The sequence below is a fragment of the Penicillium coprophilum genome (assembly GCF_028826855.1).
Source record: "Penicillium coprophilum strain IBT 35676 chromosome Unknown utg000006l_segment0_segment0, whole genome shotgun sequence".
NCBI classification, from domain to species: domain Eukaryota; kingdom Fungi; phylum Ascomycota; class Eurotiomycetes; order Eurotiales; family Aspergillaceae; genus Penicillium; species Penicillium coprophilum.
In genome coordinates, this window is record NW_026622725.1 from 1,974,184 (window position 1) to 1,991,392 (window position 17,209).

The following is a 17,209-nucleotide window of genomic DNA, read 5'->3' on the forward strand; positions in this document are numbered from 1 at the left end:
ATCTTATGTTCCAATTTTCGAATGTTATCAGTTTCAAAAAATTCCTGAAATCTAGGAAAGTTAGAATTTCTTAGTCTAAAGTGGTTGATGTATTGCTTTGAGAACGACCAGCCTAGCCTTGGATAGCAGGGCTATGTAGATCATTTTAATCACTCTGTGACTCTGATCCAATTCCGACCTTCCCTCTCGTTAGTCGATAAGCCCACAGCGTAGCAGTCAATCCAACGTCCACAAAGTCGAAAACAAGAGCTCCGCCGAAAATTATTGCATAATATGTCCAAGCTAGAGATTTTGGCAGGGATATGACTGTAACAACAATCGCCCAGGGCAGCATCCAAAGGAAGTTTGACCCAAGTGATTGATAAAGGTACCATCGCGGTGATGTTGCCAGAAGAATCGCTGCGATCTGGCAATTTAAACCATAAAATATGTAGGTCCAGTCGATATTCTAGTACATGTCAATGGAGGTTACGTCCATTATACATCATCTCTACCACTTACCTTCCACATAGTTTGAGTGATATCTGCCACGACACTCGAGTCTGATAGATAATAGGCAAACGCCTCTATCCCACGCAGCGACAATGCAATGCACATGGTGGTCTCAAAGACCAATACAATCACGCAGGCTCGAAGCGCTGGCCGAATGAGTTCTACGAAAGCGATTCAGTAAGTAGGTCTCACAATTCTCAGCATCACACCTACCAATAAGATCTTGTCTGGTTGCCTCGGGATATTCCCTGCCACTTTCAGCACGGTATTGGCCCCAATTATGACCCACAAAAGCCAATGTGGAAGCCTCTAATGCTTGAACAGGGACCATGACGAGCCCCCAGCGGATCGTGTTAAATACTCCCCATGAAGTTGCATAGTCACTTCCCAGAAGAACAATTTGATGAACAAGCCACAGATAAATGGCATTTCGGATAGCCGACTCGGCAAATGTATAGGCACTAGGTTTGATGAGGATGAACAAAGCGGAAAGACTGCAGCGCAGTCTATGCGGACCATCTGCATCCTTTTGACAACGTCTCACAACAACAGTGAGGAAGTATATCAACCCAGCCAAAGACGAGACACTATCGCAAACAAGCCGAATTATGGCCTGCATGACAATCGTAGGTTTCCATCCTCCAACATGTACCTTTGAAATGATTAGTAAATCGAGAACTATGTTGATGAGGAACTTGGCAGAGCTAATGATCAAGGGCACGTCGGGGTTATCCAGCGCCCTGGTCGAGGAAGACAAAGCGGCTTCTATAGCAGAGGTCACAGCCTGCACAGATGACAGTCGCACGTAGGTGATGGAAGTTTGTCGCACTTCCACTGGTACGAATCCTGAGGCCAGCGTTTTGGAGGCAGCCAGGAATATCACTGTCATAATGACTCCAAGGGCAGTTTGTGCAAGGATCATTGTGTACGCTAGGTTCAGTCGTGAGTAAACAGTGCGCGTAGACTTGTCCCCAATGACGAGCCATGCAGAGCGGGGCAGGCCCTCATTCAGCACTTCTACAATCACACCAATATAAGTGTAGATATCGGTCGTTACAACTTGCTTCGCGTCGATATTGGCCACCCAGAGCTTGCTGAGAGTGCTGTACAATGCCGGAAGGGCAAAAGCTCCTAGGTTGAACAGCAATGAACCGACATACCTGCCAATATCAGATCCCCTGTTCTAGCAGATAGATAGATACACTTACAGCTCGCGAGTCCAAAATTTAGGCGTTGGGGCAGTCTCTGGTTCCTCTGTCACCTCCTGCTCCCTAACCATGTTGCCTCGTGCGGTAACTTTCATCGCTCCGTGAGTTTCCATTTTTGACAGAAGATAGTAAGACACGTTGAGAGAGGTAGGATTGTATCCGGAAGAGGGGAGTTCTCTTGGCACTTTATGCTTGTGCTGGGGTATATGCGGGCGTTAATAGACCCCTCTTGAGTCAGAATGCCCTTCCAGGCCGTCTGCTGTTTTAGTCAGTGCTCTAGCGCTGGGATGATGGATAATCTATCCAAAAGAAAGAAAAAAAAATTGGGGGGGTTTTGTCAATCTAGAAAAATCTAGGATCTGAAGGATTATTTAGGGAAGAGGAAGGGCAAAGAAGTTGGAAGATGTAGAGTAGAACGGCAGTTATCAGATGAGCACATCAAGTTTGACCTCTCACCATTTTTACCAACATGATTGAACATAAAATTTCTGTGTCTTGTATAGAGCACTCTATATCTTTTCTGAAGTCGTAACTTGCGGTGTTTCAATTTCTCGATGGCTACTCCTCGAAGGCTCGTGCGCTAACAGAGCCGCATGCCGCAACTCCTTTCTTCCTCATAATTTTTTCCTTTGCATTTTAGAAGGACCAGCATGCCACAAAAGTCCAACGCAAAGTGTGATCACACGCCTATATGTCTATCCTCGTCTCCTCATGCTGCCGTAGTAGGTTTCAGACGACAAGGCCAACGACAACGTCTCGCTGCGATCAAAGCAGATAATCGAAGCTTCTCGCGAGAGGATAAACTCATCCTTGAAGAAGATGAGGGAGCTTTTCCCGCCCCTTTGTTGCTGCCTGGAGATGATCTTGCAGGGGATTCAGATGATCCGCAGAGCTTTCGGCAATGGCTTAATGGAGAACACCGCAATCCCGTAACCGCAAAGCAAAAAACCGTTTATGTGGTTCCGTCGCCTCAAATTGACGCAAATGTCGACTTCATGCAAAATTGGACGAGGCCAGGATTTGGAGAGCATGAGCTTTCCATAAAACCCCCCAGTACAAAGGACGTCCAAGACTATCTGACTGCCTTTTATCACGGTCTTCCCGTCAAGATGATGTCGCCATCGACCTTGCGATTTATGCCATGGGAAGAACCCCAAAAGAGACTTCGTCAGAAGACAGGCCTTCAATACCTAGGTTTGCAATATGGCGATGAGTGCGTGCGGGTTCGCTCACGTACCTTGTCAAACGGGGTATATGGGGGTCAAGTCAACCTAGACGACCTTCTCGAGGCCGCGATTAGCATTTTACCGAAGGATGCATATGCCCTCTTGATCCTTGTGGACTTCGATCTCTACGAAGATGAGGATGACGAATTTGTATGTGGGCGTGCATACGGAGGAAGTCGTGTTGCAGTAGTATCCAGTGCCAGATACAACCCCAGACTGGATACCATTCACGATGTCGAGCGTCTCCACGCATGGCCTGCATCGCATTGTGAAAAGTACATGTCCGCATGTGCTTCAGCAGAGCCCAGTACCAAGAGACAGAAAAGATCTCAGGTCAAGAGTCGGGGATCATCAAATTCGAATTCAGAGCTAAAAGGGCCTATGCAGGATGCTGTATCAGCCTATCGCTCCCTCCCAACGGTAGATTCATCATCTTCGTTGCTATCTGGACTCTGGTTGGGTCGTGTTTGCCGGACGGCAAGCCATGAGTTAGGTCACTGCTTCGGTATTGCCCATTGCGTGTACTACGCGTGCTCAATGCAAGGCACCGCGTCTATCAGCGAGGACGCAAGACAGCCACCTTATCTCTGTCCAATTGATCTGGCGAAGATTCTCTGTGCCACTTCAACATCCGCATCCCAGCGCTATCGGGCGCTTTTGGCATTCTGTGAACGGCCGGGTAACAGCGATACACATTTCTTTGGGCCATTCGCTACTTGGATCCAAAGTAGACTAGGCCAGATCAAGGACTCGACTTGAGTTTTTGGTTTTGTTTTTTTTTCGGGGCAATTGACTCTTTGCTTCCCATACAGATGATAGAATCAGGATAGAATTTTGTACGGAGTACATAGAGACAGCAGCTGTTTCACCAATTCAGTCCAAGTTAGGGTTCAAATTTATCAAGTTGATGAACCTTGGAACAGAAACATTCTGAAACGCCCAACAACCTTGGGAATCTGTATTGTACTCCGTATAAATTGTGGAATCGACGATGGAACACCGACAATCACATCCATATATGGGATCCCCCGAGGTCGATAGATCATGCGAGACCCACACTACACTGGTCTTCACATGCGACATGACCTGATCTTATTCGGTGAACTCCCGAAATAATTTGTCCCTTTTTTTTACGTTGACCTGTGTCTGTGGTTTTCAGACCATAAATAATGCAAGCGTAAGACGAAAGGCAGCGTTTGGGTGTAACGGAGTCGAGATACGATTGAAGCGACTCAGGACGGCAAAAATAAGATCTGGGTGCTATTTCTTCGATCTCAGCACCACGGACTCACTTACGCCGACAATCCCGTCAGCGATAGTTGAAGTCATCTACTCCGTATCCGGCTTTGCTATGCCAATCATGTGGGTCCACGGGCAGTGGGCAACGTACGAGAGGTTTCTTCGGTGCACTTCTTTTCCGAATATAGATTCCGAATATAGATCGCCTGTTCCTGATGATCATGTTTCAGATTGAGACTTTGAGACCTTCAATTCACAGAAACTCGGTTAATGCGGCATGAAATCTGTCTGTGTTTTGCAGATAGCTTCTACAGCTTATGGCGATTTTACATTGTCGCCAACTGGCGGATCACCAATGAGCTTGTAGTCAAGGAAAACAAAAATAGCCACCGTTTCCAAGAGACTGATAGCCATGCCGTTAATCTAGATATTGGGGCTCAGATTCGAACATGTTCGAACTCTTTTCTGGTTACCCTTTCAAGGTAAAACATCCGACATGCTCCGAGGATGGAAACCCCCAACACCTCGATATGAGAGATCTCAAAAAGCAGTGTATTCAACGGTTTTCCACGTTTTGCGGTTTCCATATCACAAGGCTGATCTAGTATTGACTTCTTCAAATATCAAGTATCACATGGTAGCTATAGTTCCGACACTATCTCGGCCAATTGTTCCGAAAGACTATCGTAACCAGGGAGAGGCGTCGGACTAGTTGAACCATGAGTTATTTGAGAGCTTTTTGGGGGGGATTATTAGCCTTGCTCTGGGCGTATATTGTGCTAGTATTCAATATTGACAGTTGTGTTGGAAGCAGAATTATTGGAGCTTCAGGGGGACCATCGACTCAGGGATGAAAATACGTACTTTGGGTATTTTCGGCACCCCTGCTTTTTTTTTTTTTTTTTTGTTTTTTTTTTTCAAAATTTACTGGTTTCCTTTTGGTGATTTACTCCGAGATAGCCGTAGCAAAGATGCGCTTCTGCTTTGGGGCCATCGGGCAGCTGCACTAAAGATGAGCAACTACGGCTCGTAATCCCACATTACGGAGTAGCGCTTGTAAATCAGCCCGAGCGCAATCCCCAATACCCAAAAGGTGCAGGGATTGGGAAGTTATCCAGTTCAGAGACTTCCCATCACATGTCTGCATTGCTCGTGGGGCTTGTGTGGGGTGAGACATTGGATTGCAGATCATCACACCATTCCGTAGTGGACTACTCTGAATACAATATGGACATGTACCTATACGGAGTATAATGACTTATATTGTACTATTTTAGTGCTCTATCTATATATCTGCATGGTTGATGAGACCCTGCCTCAAGATAGTTAGGGTTTCAAAAACAAACCGGTTCCCGTCAAGGGGGCGCTTTTAGTATCGTTTTAGTACAGGTAGTTTGTGGAGCAGTCAGAAGAGAAGCTTCACAGTTGGAATCCTAGATTTCGACGGACTACAATGTCTAGCCCTTGGCAAGTGTTTTACTGGCTACTCCGGACAGGGTACTTCACCCTTAGAACACTATCACACTCAAGTACAGAGTAGTTCAGAGATAAATTTACAAGGGATAGTCCCCACTTTAGCGACTAGCTCCTTTTTCGATATTAATCTATCTTTAATAGATTATTCTTATTTGGCATGCAACCCATAAGTGGATATTGTCCCATGCGTGAACTGCATAACCTCATATTCCGTTCACATTCCAAGCCCGACTGCGTAAGGCCTTAACTAGTGCACACTGGGAAGGCCTAGATCCTGTTCACCTTGTTTTTGTGGTTTTTGGTCAAGTTCTGCCCCAATGTATCTCTAGGCAATCGGGTAACGGTGGTGTCGGCTCTCTGTTGGCATTTTATGTTGGACCTACGTTCCTAATTTGTCAACTGTCACGATCTTAGTTCATAACCTATACTTTGTAACATTCTCTCGCGTTTTACTCTGTTCCTTTGTACATATATGTAAAATGCTGTCCGAGTTCTTGTGTGCTAGTATTCAGTGGCTGACAGGTGCTCATACACTCCGTGAACGGCCTTGAACCATTGATATCTTGAATTGATAGGTCTTCTGTAACAAAATCGGATGTGTCCATCTTTACCGGATATGGTCAAAAGCGTACATAGTACATATGTAGCTAGACTAATTCCCCGGGGGGCTGTGGGATATAGGGTTCCCACGGGGGCCACTCGGGATACCGCATACACGCCTTCGGTTGAGGAGTTTTAGATACTCAAAGCTGGAGTTTGGACTGGACAGTGTAGTACGGAGTACGGAGTGCGGATGATATTGTACATATGTCAGTAGGGATATTTCAGCTTGCGGAGAGAGAAAAGGGGTGACTCCAGTTGATACAAAAAATGGGTTCAACGTCTCAACCGTTCATGTTGATCTCTTTTGGATGATCCGCGATGATTCTTTCCGCTTATGACCTGGCACTTCTTTTCTCGGTCTTTTTCTTGATTTCCCATTTGAATGCATATCTTCCCCGAAGTACGGAGTAGTTGAGATTGAGACTTGAGAATAACTTTGGAGCCAAGAATAGCTTGATCCACCGGTAATGTACTTGTTAGGAGTCATGATCCACCGATGTCTCCATCTCTGATCCCTCCTAAGCCGATAGCTCCCAATGTGGAATTGGAGACCGGGTATCAAGTGGAACATGAATCTGCTCCAATGTGGCTTTGAATGTCCAGAAGTCTCCCCCGCTCACAGTTGATCAGGGGTATATAAACACGGCGATCACCTCTTTGCTGGACATTCAATCGTTCAACTGTCTTTTTGTTTTTTCCTCTTTCGCTCTTTCTACCAGTCTATCGTTAATAATTTTGGCGGCTTGTGCCTGCCTGTCCGATCTCTCACTTCTGGATATCGTTTGTTCAGAAGTTTTTTATGCTCATAACTTTTGATCTATACACTCGTTAATATAACACAGAACATGCGTTCTTCTCTCGTTCTGCTCGCCGGCCTGGCGGGTTCGGCTCTCGCCTACCCTACCGATATGGCCGTTGAGCGCCGTACTCTGGGTCTCCTCGGTGAGCTCCTTGGCGATCTCACTGTCGACGTGACTGGCATCCTTGGCGCCGTCCTCGGTGGCCACAAGTCCGCTGGCCATCTTGCTGGTCTGAGTGCTGAGGCTGCTGCTGCTCTCGAGGGTGGTGCTCTTGGCTGCAAGTCCGGTGCTATCCACCACAAGGCTAAGGCCGCCCTCAAGCTTTGGTTGCTTTTCCACGCTGACCTTGACCTCTCCCTCAAGAAGTCACTGATCTCGTGGTGTGAGAGTAACGACGAGCTGGTCCTCTCCGCAGACGTCCTGGCTGCTCTGTCCGTGTACATCCCCGGATGTGCCGACATCGCTGCCAAGGGCCAGCTTTACGTGACCATTGACGGTATCTTTGAGGCCTCTAGCCTCGAATCTGCTCTCGTCTTGAGCATTGGTGCCCAAGCCTCCCTTTCAGCTTGGATCGAGGCTAAGCTTGATCTTGACTTGGATGTCAAGGTCGGTCTGAATGTCTGCGCCGCTGGTGGTGTTATCGGCAGTCTGTCGGCTGACATCAAGGCTTCTCTTCTTGCATGGATCAACAGCAAGGACTGTGACCTCAGCGCTCACCTTAAGGTTTCCGTTCTGGCCTGGATCAATGGTCATGCCGGTGGCGACCTTGTTGAGATTGGTACTATTGCTGAGACCGCTCTCTCTGCCATCTCCGTCGGTGCTTCCGTCGGCGCGCACATTGAGGAGTCTGGCCTCCTGTCTGTTGGTGGGCAGGCCTCCCTCGCCGCCTTCTTGGGCCTTGATCTCTCGGCTGATCTCGCTGCTGATGTCAAGCTCGCTCTCGAGGCATGCGCCAAGGGCGAACTCGCCGTCGCCGTGGACCTTGATATCCGCACCAAGCTCGCTATCTGGCTTGCCAGCGCCGACTGCTCTCTGGGCGTTGAGCTCAAGGCTGTCGTCCTTCTTTGGTTGTCCTTCGCTGTCGAGGCTGATGTCTCCGTTTCCAGCGGCCTTGTTGGCGGTCTTCTGGGCGATGTCAACGATATCCTGACCGGGTCCCTCCTCGCCGGTCTCAGTGTTGACCTCCGTGGTGCCCTTTCCCTCTGCGCTGCCGGTGGTAGTCTGACTGGCCTGACTCTCGACGCCCGTGCTGAGCTCGCTGCCTTCCTTGGTGGCTGCACTTCCCTTGACATTGATATCAGCATCCAGATCATCATCATCCAGTGGTTCACCGGCTGCAGCATCCCCGGTGCTCCCTCTGGCCATGCCTCGTCTTCCGTTCCCAGCCTGCCCTCCAGCACCCCCTACCTGCCCGGTCCCTCCGCTGTGCCTTCCGGTCCCGGTGCCTCCATCTCTGTATCTATTCCCGCCGGTACCCCCGTCCCCAGCGGCCCCGCTGCCACCACCCCATGTGACACCGAGACTTCACAGATTGTCAGCTCCACCGTGATCCCTGGCGGTCCCAACGGCTCCGGTTCTCTCACTGTCACCATCCCTGTCATGCCTACCGGTACCGGCTCTGTTCCCTCTGGCCCTGCTCCCTCTGGCCCTGCTCCTACCGGTCCTGCCGCCACTACCCCCCCTGTGACACCGAGACCTCGGAGATTGTCAGCTCCACCGTGATTCCCGGCGGCCCCAACGGATCAGGCTCCACCACCGTCTCGGTCCCTGCTGTTCCTACCGGCACCGGCCCTGCTCCCTCTGGCCCCGCTGCCACCACTCCCTGTGAGACCGAGACCTCCGAGATCATCAACTCAACCGTGATCCCCGGCGTTCCAGCTCCCTCCGGCCCGGCTGGTACCACCACCGGCGTCTTAGTTCCTTCCGGCCCCACAGCATCCGGCCCGGCCCCTACCAGCCCTCCCACCCTCCCCACTGGTGGTGACTCTGGATCCGATAAAGTCACCGTCACCCAGACTGTGACTGCCACTGTCTGCGGTTGCGAGTAAAATAGACATCCTACCTGGACATATTTCGAAGCCACAACCCCAGAAGGTCTCGTATCGAATCTCTGTCAACTCTATTAATTTTCTGTATTTTACCCTTTTTCATGACAAGATGATTTTCAATACACGTGGGGTGGCAATGTGGCTGCCCATGTTTAAGATACCCGTCCATAGCACCCTATGATCTGCTGTCTTTCCGCGTCTGGCGTCTGTAGGCATACAATTCTAATTCTAAGCTGCTTGTGTGAGGGTCGAAAAGCTCCTGTCTATCATGCATATAGCATGTCTACCTCATGTGCTGGTATGCTTATGTATCGTGCTGGATTCATTCATGGACAGAGCATCTTCTCCGGACTGATCTCAGCATTCTGAAGATCTCTTGTTAATTAGTCCATTAGACATGTATCTTCTTTCCCTCTAATGGAGTACATTCATTCGTATCTGTTTTTTTTTTTTTTTTTTTGGTTGGCTCTTTCTGACTATTTCAGCGATATATCTTACAATATTGAAATCCTCTGAACTGAGCACGCTATTGATGATTTAAAAAAAAACGTTAATTGGGCTTGTTACAAAGTACATGTACAACGCTAAAACACACATTTTGTTGGCGTAAATCTCAATGTTCCAGTCAGCGTTGATCCCTTGCACTGGTTTTTGCTGCTGTCGTTTAGTCCTGCTTTGGCTGTGTGGCACTAGTCGGCTTCTCGTCAGATCGGCGACGCATAGCAAGGCATCTCTCGCGAAGTAATCGCTCACGGAACTCAGATGAATGTATCCACACAGAAACCTTGCTTTTGGTCTAATTGTTGCGAGTTCGTTAGTATCCGATTCAACATTGGAACTTCGAAAAGAACATGACATGTGAAATTTTTAGACGAACATTAAGTAGGAATTGAATATGGGTGAATCTGGGTGATTGAGGATACATAGTGGAGGTTGGACCAGGAATCTCAATTCTTAATGACCAACCTGCTCGGCATCTTTTGTTTTTGTCTTGCTGTCATCAGCTTTGGACGGGTCATCAGCTTTCGAAGGGGTTCGGGGGAGTCCTCGTTCTCATCAGCTATCTTGCGTCGTTTCTCATCAGGGTTGTATCTTTCCATAGAGTGCCGCCGCTTGCCCTCAGTGTCCTTCCTAGGACTGCGGCTACGGCTACGGCTACGACCACCGCTGGGGCTGCGGCGTCGACGGTTCTCACCACGATCTCGTGTACCGGCACTGTCAGGGCTGCGGCTCAAGCGACGAGAATCGCGGTCTCGGGCATAGCGTCCAGATGAACGGCGAGACATCGCGGGAGAGACGGAAGTTGGAGAATCTGCCTGGCGCCGGGTGTAGCGAGGCGACGAGCATACACTGCGGCTGCGAGAGACAGAGCTTCGGCGGCGGCGGTCTCCTCTGGGGGAACGTGAGCGCGGGGAACGGCTGCGGGAAATGGGTCTTGCTTTAACACGATCACCGTAGTCCGGACTGCTGCGCCTTCTCGCTCCTCCGCGGTTGCGGCGCTCGGGAGATACTGAGTTGCTTGGGGAACGGGGGCGGCGTTCGCGTCGCCTGTAACGTGGCTCGTCGCGGTTTCGGCGAGATGGCGACGAGGGCTTCGGGGATCGAGATGGAGAACGGGTGCCGTGTGGGGATTTAGATGGACGGCGGCCGCGACGATTACCAGGTGGCACATAAGAGTCAAAGTCACGTCGAGATGGAGGTTCGCGGAATCGGTCTCGACTGCGGTCTCGGCCTCCAGGAGACGAAGGCCGTCTGTCAAAGTCTCGTGCTCCGAAGAACCGACCCCCACGCCCACCGCGATCACCACCTCTTCCTCCACGTCCGCGGTCTGGTCGCTCACGCCGTCTCACATCGTCCAACTCTCGTTCGCGGATTTGGTCTTGTTCTCTTTGGCGTCGAAGTGCTTCGGCAGCTTTCTCTGCTTCAAGCTATATTGTAATATGATTAGAAAATATTCGAGGTCCAAGGGGTGCCTATTATCACCTTCTCTTGTATGAGCTCAAGCTTCTTAGCCTCCAGGAGCTCCTTCGGGACGCCCTGTGGATTGGCCTGGCCGCTTAAGCACAACGACCACAGCTCTTGGCAAAACTTGGGGGTATCTTTGTCTAGGAATCCGGTGAGCTGGATTTGGAGAGATTTGATATCGGGCTAGAACCAAAAATATGTGTCAGCAAATTAGGGTCGAGACGTTAGATATCCGACGGGCCAACATACGTAGCGTGATCCCTCCAGATGTGCAAAGCAAAGCTCGATAACGACGTCATCCTCATTTCCCAATATCTTAGAAATTTGACTTGCGATCCATCTACGTTGGGTGGGGGAAAAACAGTCAGTAAACCGGAGATGCCCAAAAAAGCCGGGGAAAGTCACTTACTTCTTCATAACCTCGATGTTGACCTTGGTCATATCCACCTTCTTATTAAACTCAGGGGGAACTTGGTCCGCCTCATCAGCTTGGCATCCACGCTGGACGCCATTTTCGCTGGAATTTGGGTTGAGGGTAGAAAGGTCCATGGCGAACAAACGCGAAATCGATTCCGCGATGATCGAATTGCGTGTATGGTCGCTCGCGAGTACCGTACCTTGTCGCCTGGCTTCTAAGGCGTCAATCGCGTCAATTAGTACCTGTTAATTAGGTAGGTAACTAAACAACTAGCATTGGAATTTATAGTCAATTCAACATCACACTAGACTACGTAAATAATAAGGGTGCCGCGGACTGGCATTGGGATATATATATGGCCATTTCTATTCTTGTTTTTTCTCGTATTCTCTTCAAAACTGAAAAAGAAGACAACGGTACACTGAATTGGCTTTTTATCTGTCCCTCTTGAAGTATATATGTCAGTGTCCGCAAGCACAACAACAACATACAAACAAACCCAACGTTCTTTGGGATTTTCATAGGTATGAAGTGATCGACCTCATCATTCATAGCCACATCGCGCTGTAAAATCTGGTCAGACTCAGGACATCTCACAATCCTGCATGCTTTTTAGAGGCATTACATTAGACCAACACATTTGTATGCTTTTCGCTCAGACACTCTGATGCTCAAACTTATGTACACAGCTCACACAATGATACTCCCTGAAATATGGTAATAGAACCTAGTCTAGTTTAGTACTCTCGGGATCTGTGGGTGTGTAGTGCATAAGTGGAGGTTATCCAATCTCATGGGCACGAAGTAGGGAGTGCTTTGAATGGTCTGAGGTGCAAGAACACTCTTACCAAGGCAAACTTTAGTACTATCAGCCTAGTTTGACACCCATCCTCTATCTTCCCGTTTTGTTCCTTTTTTTAGAGGCCAGAATCAATCCTTTTTGAATGTTCTCTGGTATGTTGTGGTGTTGACGTTGCCATAGCAACAACAAGCACGTGACTGTATAGCGCGCCCGCGACGAATCCTCGAGACCAAGCTTTCTTCAGGATCAACAAAACAATCGACAACTTTGGAGGGGCCACATTGATCCACGACTTCAATGTAGGTATTACCGCCATGGAGTCCCCGAATTCCCTCCCAGCATACAATGAGCTGTACCGGCAACCACCCCGACCGATGTCCCGATCCGCGGTTTCACGCTCGGGTTCCAGACGGGTATCTCCATCAGCTTTGACCAAACATTATTCGGGCGACAGCTCTGATGAAGAGGTCCCGGAACCTAAGTTCAGCGCTTCTGTGAAAGCATTGCTGCATGGAGATGGATTGGGTTCTTCGCCTCATCTGCAAAAGGCACACATATCGCACGAACCTCGGATTGGAATATCAAGACAGCAAAGCCGCTCACCCCGGAATCCGTCCCCACACGACTCATCTAATGGTAGCCCGGCTCCAAGAATCGTCCGTATAGGGGCCATCTCATCTGGTTCCCGATTCTCACGCGAAGGCTCCCCACTATCAAATAGCCAAAGTGCAGAGCCAGAGCAGCACAGCCGCCCAAATGATTTTATCACCCCCGCCCCACGCCAACGCAGTGTCCGTATCAATGCTTCACGAAGCAACACTCAATCCCCGGCCTCTGCCTCACCTTCGGGAAATCGCTCGTCGGAACGCAATTCGGGCGACGAGTATGGTAGTGCAGATCGCTCTGATAGCGATCGGAAATCGCTGTATGACGATGATCTAGCGTTACGATATGGCCCTTCTTCCGCATTACGGGGCCGCGGCGGCGAAGAAATTGCACCACATAGCTCTTTGCGCGTCAAGCGGGTTGGTCGACTTGCTGGCACTTTCTTGAACGGCCCTGCTCGGAGGGGAGTGCTACGACGTCAGAGCGAGGAAAGCAACGAGGAAAACCATCAATATGGCTCGGCTGACGGCGTCCCCGAGGACGTCGAAGGAGAGGAGGAACATGCCGAATACCGACCTCACAAACCCTCATCTCCCAAGGTTTCATGGGCTGACCCAAGTCCGCCTCTCGCCCGAGATTCTAATCGACGCGAATATCCTCTCCGTCCCGCTGAGGTTGAGGGGCCGTTTTCGAGGTCATCTTCACCGAAATCGCACGCCTCAAAGTCCACCCCCGCTTCATCAGATATGTCTTCCAAATCCTCGATTGTGAAGGAACAACCTGTATTCAAGGTTCCTTCAATACCGGCTTTGCCCTCGGTCCGCGACCAAGAGAATGAACCACCACCAACTTTCAGGCGTACAAAGCCCCAACGATTGAATGTGTTGGATAAGCCAGAAAAGTATAACGTTGTCTACGACTCCGAGAAGAAAGATGTAGCGGAGACTCCAGCAACCAACTCTGCGCGAAAAATACTTGCCACACGGAGCAATAACACTCCTCATAGGGCCGCTCCTCCCCCTCCGAAAATGTCAGTCCTTGAAACTGCCACTTCCACGGGGGGGCGCCTCGACCTCACAATCCCGAAAGAAGAGGAGTCAAGTATCAATCAACGGCAAGCATTTCACTCGGCTTGATTGTATTGGTCGAGGCGGGAGCTCGCGCGTCTATCGAGTGATGGCAGAGAATTACAAGATCTTCGCTCTCAAGCGTGTCAACCTTGAAGATGTAGATCCGGTGACTTTGACTGGATACAAGGGTGAAATTGACTTGTTGAAAAAACTGGAGAATGTGGACCGTGTGGTGCGTTTGTTTGACTGGGAGCTGAACAATGACAAACATGCTCTTAGTGTGCTTATGGAGATTGGGGAGTCTGATCTTGAAAAGATTCTCACATACCGTCTGAACGCCGAGGACGCTGTTTTTGACATCAACTTCACCCGATTTTATTGGAAGGAGATGCTCGAGTGCGTCCAAGCTGTCCATGAGTACAACATCGTCCACTCAGATTTGAAGCCGGCCAACTTCCTCATGGTTCAAGGCCGGCTAAAGCTCATCGACTTTGGAATTGCAAATGCAATCCAAGACAACACGGTCAACGTTCATCGTGAACAGCAAGTCGGCACGCCGAATTATATGTCCCCTGAAGCATTGGTTGATTCCAACGTGTCTCTTGGTCTGCCTTCAAGTGTTGGAAAAGTTATGAAATTAGGAAAACCCAGCGATGTCTGGAGTTTGGGTTGTATTCTGTACAAGATGGTCTACGGACAACCACCTTTCGCCAAGATTGCGAAATATTATGAACGCATCATGGCTATCCCCAATCCCCGTGTACAAATCGATTTCCCGGCCTTTGGCGTCGGTGGGATTCCAGTGCCCCCTGGCCTTGTTCGGACCCTCAAGCGGTGTCTGCAGCGGGACCAGACTCTCCGACCAACTATTGAGGACATGCTTGGCCCACGCGATCCATTCTTGCACCCCGATGCCCAGCTTGATGGTGCCGTTCCAGTCACCCAGGATATGCTTGGCCGTATCCTGGCCAATGTCGTCAACCACTGCAAGGCCCGTGGTATACCCAGAGAAGAGGAACTGGCCGCATGGCCTGCAGGCTTCTTTGCAAAAATCAAAGCCGCCCTTGAAGAAGAAAATGCATGACAACACCTAGCCACTCCTTTTACCTTATTTCCTTTGTCTTGACTGCCCCATCAGCGTTTCCCCATGTTTCCTTTCTGGTTAGAACGACTTAATGACTGGTGTTGGATGTGTTGATATTTTTCTGTCTGGGTCTGGTTGGTTAATTTGCGGGATATCTGACTGTCTGTGTTTCTTGCATTGTCTCTTATTTCTTTCCGCATCATCCCTCAGGGTGTTTGTTTGACCCAACCATATTCCCTTTGTGGTGGGTATTTCTTGATGAATCTCGGTTTCAGCGCAGCGTGTGGATTTTCATTCCAGTACATGATTTCATTAGCCTTCTTATCCTTTCTCTTGCATTCGGATGGACATTGTTTCAGTATCAGCGTTCTTGGAGTCACAATAACTTCGCATTTGGTCAAGATGTTTGATTGACAACCTTTGCCTACCTTTATTACTTCGAAGGTTGGAGATTGCATTCCTCATCCTGTGAGCCTCCCGCAAATTGGATCAAGTCTTTAATCCATGATCTTGTGATCTTACAATGTAGACCTGGCTTGCAATGGAGAAGTTTGTCTTCATAAAATCATAGTTGATAGATGCCCAACTATCTAAAAACTAGCTATGTCCATTCAGAAGCCAAACATACGGGATACTTTTCGTTTGAAACCAATGGACTTGACTTTGCGCCATTAACACCGCCCAAGAATAGAACAGTCTTGATAGACCGTATGTATCAAGAAAGGGAAATATAGAACTGCCTGAGCATGGAGGTATCGGAGGCAAGCAGATGCCTGCCGGGGATGTAGAGGATGTGCTTGTGGTAAATTTAGACAAGGAGGACCCTATTGCAGGTTAGTTTTAGATATGAAATAATCAATAGGAATAATTCAGGTAACTCACGCATTGACACAACCGTCGTTTTCAGGGGTGTTGGTCACCTGGGCCCATTTACCCCAGACAACCTTACCGGAAGTAGTAACAAGACCCAACTCGGAGACGTTGACCTCAATGATTGTTCCCTTGGTCAAGACACCCAGCTGGGTATAGAGAGGGTTCTGGGGGTTCTTCTTGACGGACAGGATGGGGAGTTGCACGGTGACAGCCAGCTCGGGACTGAAGAAAAAAAGTCAATACATCATATCCAACCAAAGTATACCGAGGGGCGGGCATTCTGCCCCCAAAGATAAAACATACTGTGTGACATTACACTTCTTGTAACGCAGACCCATGGGACGAATGAACCGCTCGTACTTAACGGGACGACGGGTGAAGTCGTTACCAACGAAAGTAGGCTTGGTGATCATACGCTTCCAGGCCTTCTTGTGGGTCTTCTTTCCGGTATTGATAACCTTGAACATCTCCTCCTCGCTGATACCCTTGACCTTGGGCAGGGGGACAGCAAACTTGGCGGCTTTCTCATTACGCTTATTCTTGATAGCACTGGAGAGAGCCTTGGCGTTGGTCTCCTGCGAGCGGTCGAGCAGGTACTGGGGCAGAGGGGTCTTGGAAGGCTCGTCGGGTGCGGCAGACTTGACATTCTTCTCCTCTTGAGCCTTGATGCGCTTCTTCATCTGGATCTTCTCCTTGTGGCGATTCTGCTGGTACAGCTTGGCCCGCAGACCACGCAGGTTCTGGGCATCGTGGGACTGCTTGTGTCCCTCACGAGCCTGGCGTTTGCGCATGCGCTCATCATGATCAAGGCGCTTACCATGCTGCTTCTGCCAGCGCTCGATATACCTGGTGGAAAATGTCAGTTGGAGATCGTATCAGGTGGTGGCTGGCGGGGGGGGACGAACTCGTTCTGAGGCTATAGGTAGGAAAAAGGTTAGTAAATTGATAAAATTGGAAGTCAAGGGATCAGAAATTCATTGATAGCATACCATAATGAACGAAGAATGAACAACACGAAGTGAATGGGTGATGAAGTTCTTGCCTTGAGGATCTAATCAAGACCGAAAAAGTTGTGATGCGGAAAAGATAGCGAGGCACGTGATGCTCCTTATCGGTAAGGTCGTTTCTGGACCTCTGCTAGTACAGATGAAAAGAAAGTCCGGAGAGTAGTAGTTGATAACATGTATCAACGTGGGAATTTGAAACTGAACTGTGACTTATTCGGAAATCCATTATTACACCATTTGTCTATTCCATTTCTACCAAATCTGTATCCTCAAGTCAGCTAAATAGTATCAC

At 49.2% G+C, this 17,209-nt stretch overlaps 7 protein-coding genes across 7 annotated transcripts; 4 read left to right on the forward strand and 3 right to left on the reverse strand.

The window, feature by feature from the left end:
* Window positions 1-145: 145 nt before the first annotated feature.
* On the reverse strand, window positions 146-1,813 carry N7500_009703 (uncharacterized protein; the record flags this gene model as incomplete). The annotated part of the gene is made up of 4 exons (XM_056680842.1): window positions 146-448; window positions 502-653; window positions 706-1,652; window positions 1,701-1,813. 4 exons carry the CDS (start codon window positions 1,811-1,813, stop codon window positions 146-148), a joined length of 1,515 nt encoding a protein of 504 aa, XP_056528224.1.
* A 537-nt stretch (window positions 1,814-2,350) lies between these two features.
* N7500_009704 (uncharacterized protein) lies at window positions 2,351-3,685 on the forward strand (the record flags this gene model as incomplete). Its single annotated transcript, XM_056680843.1, has 1 exon — window positions 2,351-3,685. The coding sequence occupies one exon, from the start codon at window positions 2,351-2,353 to the stop codon at window positions 3,683-3,685; it is 1,335 nt and encodes a 444-aa protein (XP_056528225.1).
* A 3,404-nt stretch (window positions 3,686-7,089) lies between these two features.
* Window positions 7,090-9,092, forward strand: N7500_009705 (putative cell wall protein; the record flags this gene model as incomplete). The annotated part of the gene is made up of 2 exons (XM_056680844.1): window positions 7,090-8,704; window positions 8,791-9,092. The coding sequence occupies 2 exons, from the start codon at window positions 7,090-7,092 to the stop codon at window positions 9,090-9,092; spliced, it is 1,917 nt and encodes a 638-aa protein (XP_056528226.1).
* A 1,231-nt stretch (window positions 9,093-10,323) lies between these two features.
* On the reverse strand, window positions 10,324-11,606 carry N7500_009706 (PWI domain-containing protein; the record flags this gene model as incomplete). Its single annotated transcript, XM_056680845.1, has 5 exons — window positions 10,324-10,844; window positions 10,933-11,020; window positions 11,076-11,240; window positions 11,307-11,397; window positions 11,467-11,606. The coding sequence occupies 5 exons, from the start codon at window positions 11,604-11,606 to the stop codon at window positions 10,324-10,326; spliced, it is 1,005 nt and encodes a 334-aa protein (XP_056528227.1).
* Window positions 11,607-12,591: 985 nt separating this feature from the next.
* On the forward strand, window positions 12,592-14,019 carry N7500_009707 (uncharacterized protein; the record flags this gene model as incomplete). The annotated part of the gene is made up of 1 exon (XM_056680846.1): window positions 12,592-14,019. One exon carries the CDS (start codon window positions 12,592-12,594, stop codon window positions 14,017-14,019), a length of 1,428 nt encoding a protein of 475 aa, XP_056528228.1.
* A 40-nt stretch (window positions 14,020-14,059) lies between these two features.
* Window positions 14,060-15,037, forward strand: N7500_009708 (Mps1 family protein kinase; the record flags this gene model as incomplete). The annotated part of the gene is made up of 1 exon (XM_056680847.1): window positions 14,060-15,037. One exon carries the CDS (start codon window positions 14,060-14,062, stop codon window positions 15,035-15,037), a length of 978 nt encoding a protein of 325 aa, XP_056528229.1.
* Window positions 15,038-15,845: 808 nt separating this feature from the next.
* N7500_009709 (rRNA-processing protein NSA2) lies at window positions 15,846-16,902 on the reverse strand (the record flags this gene model as incomplete). The annotated part of the gene is made up of 5 exons (XM_056680848.1): window positions 15,846-15,861; window positions 15,920-16,132; window positions 16,214-16,756; window positions 16,816-16,826; window positions 16,900-16,902. The coding sequence occupies 5 exons, from the start codon at window positions 16,900-16,902 to the stop codon at window positions 15,846-15,848; spliced, it is 786 nt and encodes a 261-aa protein (XP_056528230.1).
* Window positions 16,903-17,209: the final 307 nt, after the last annotated feature.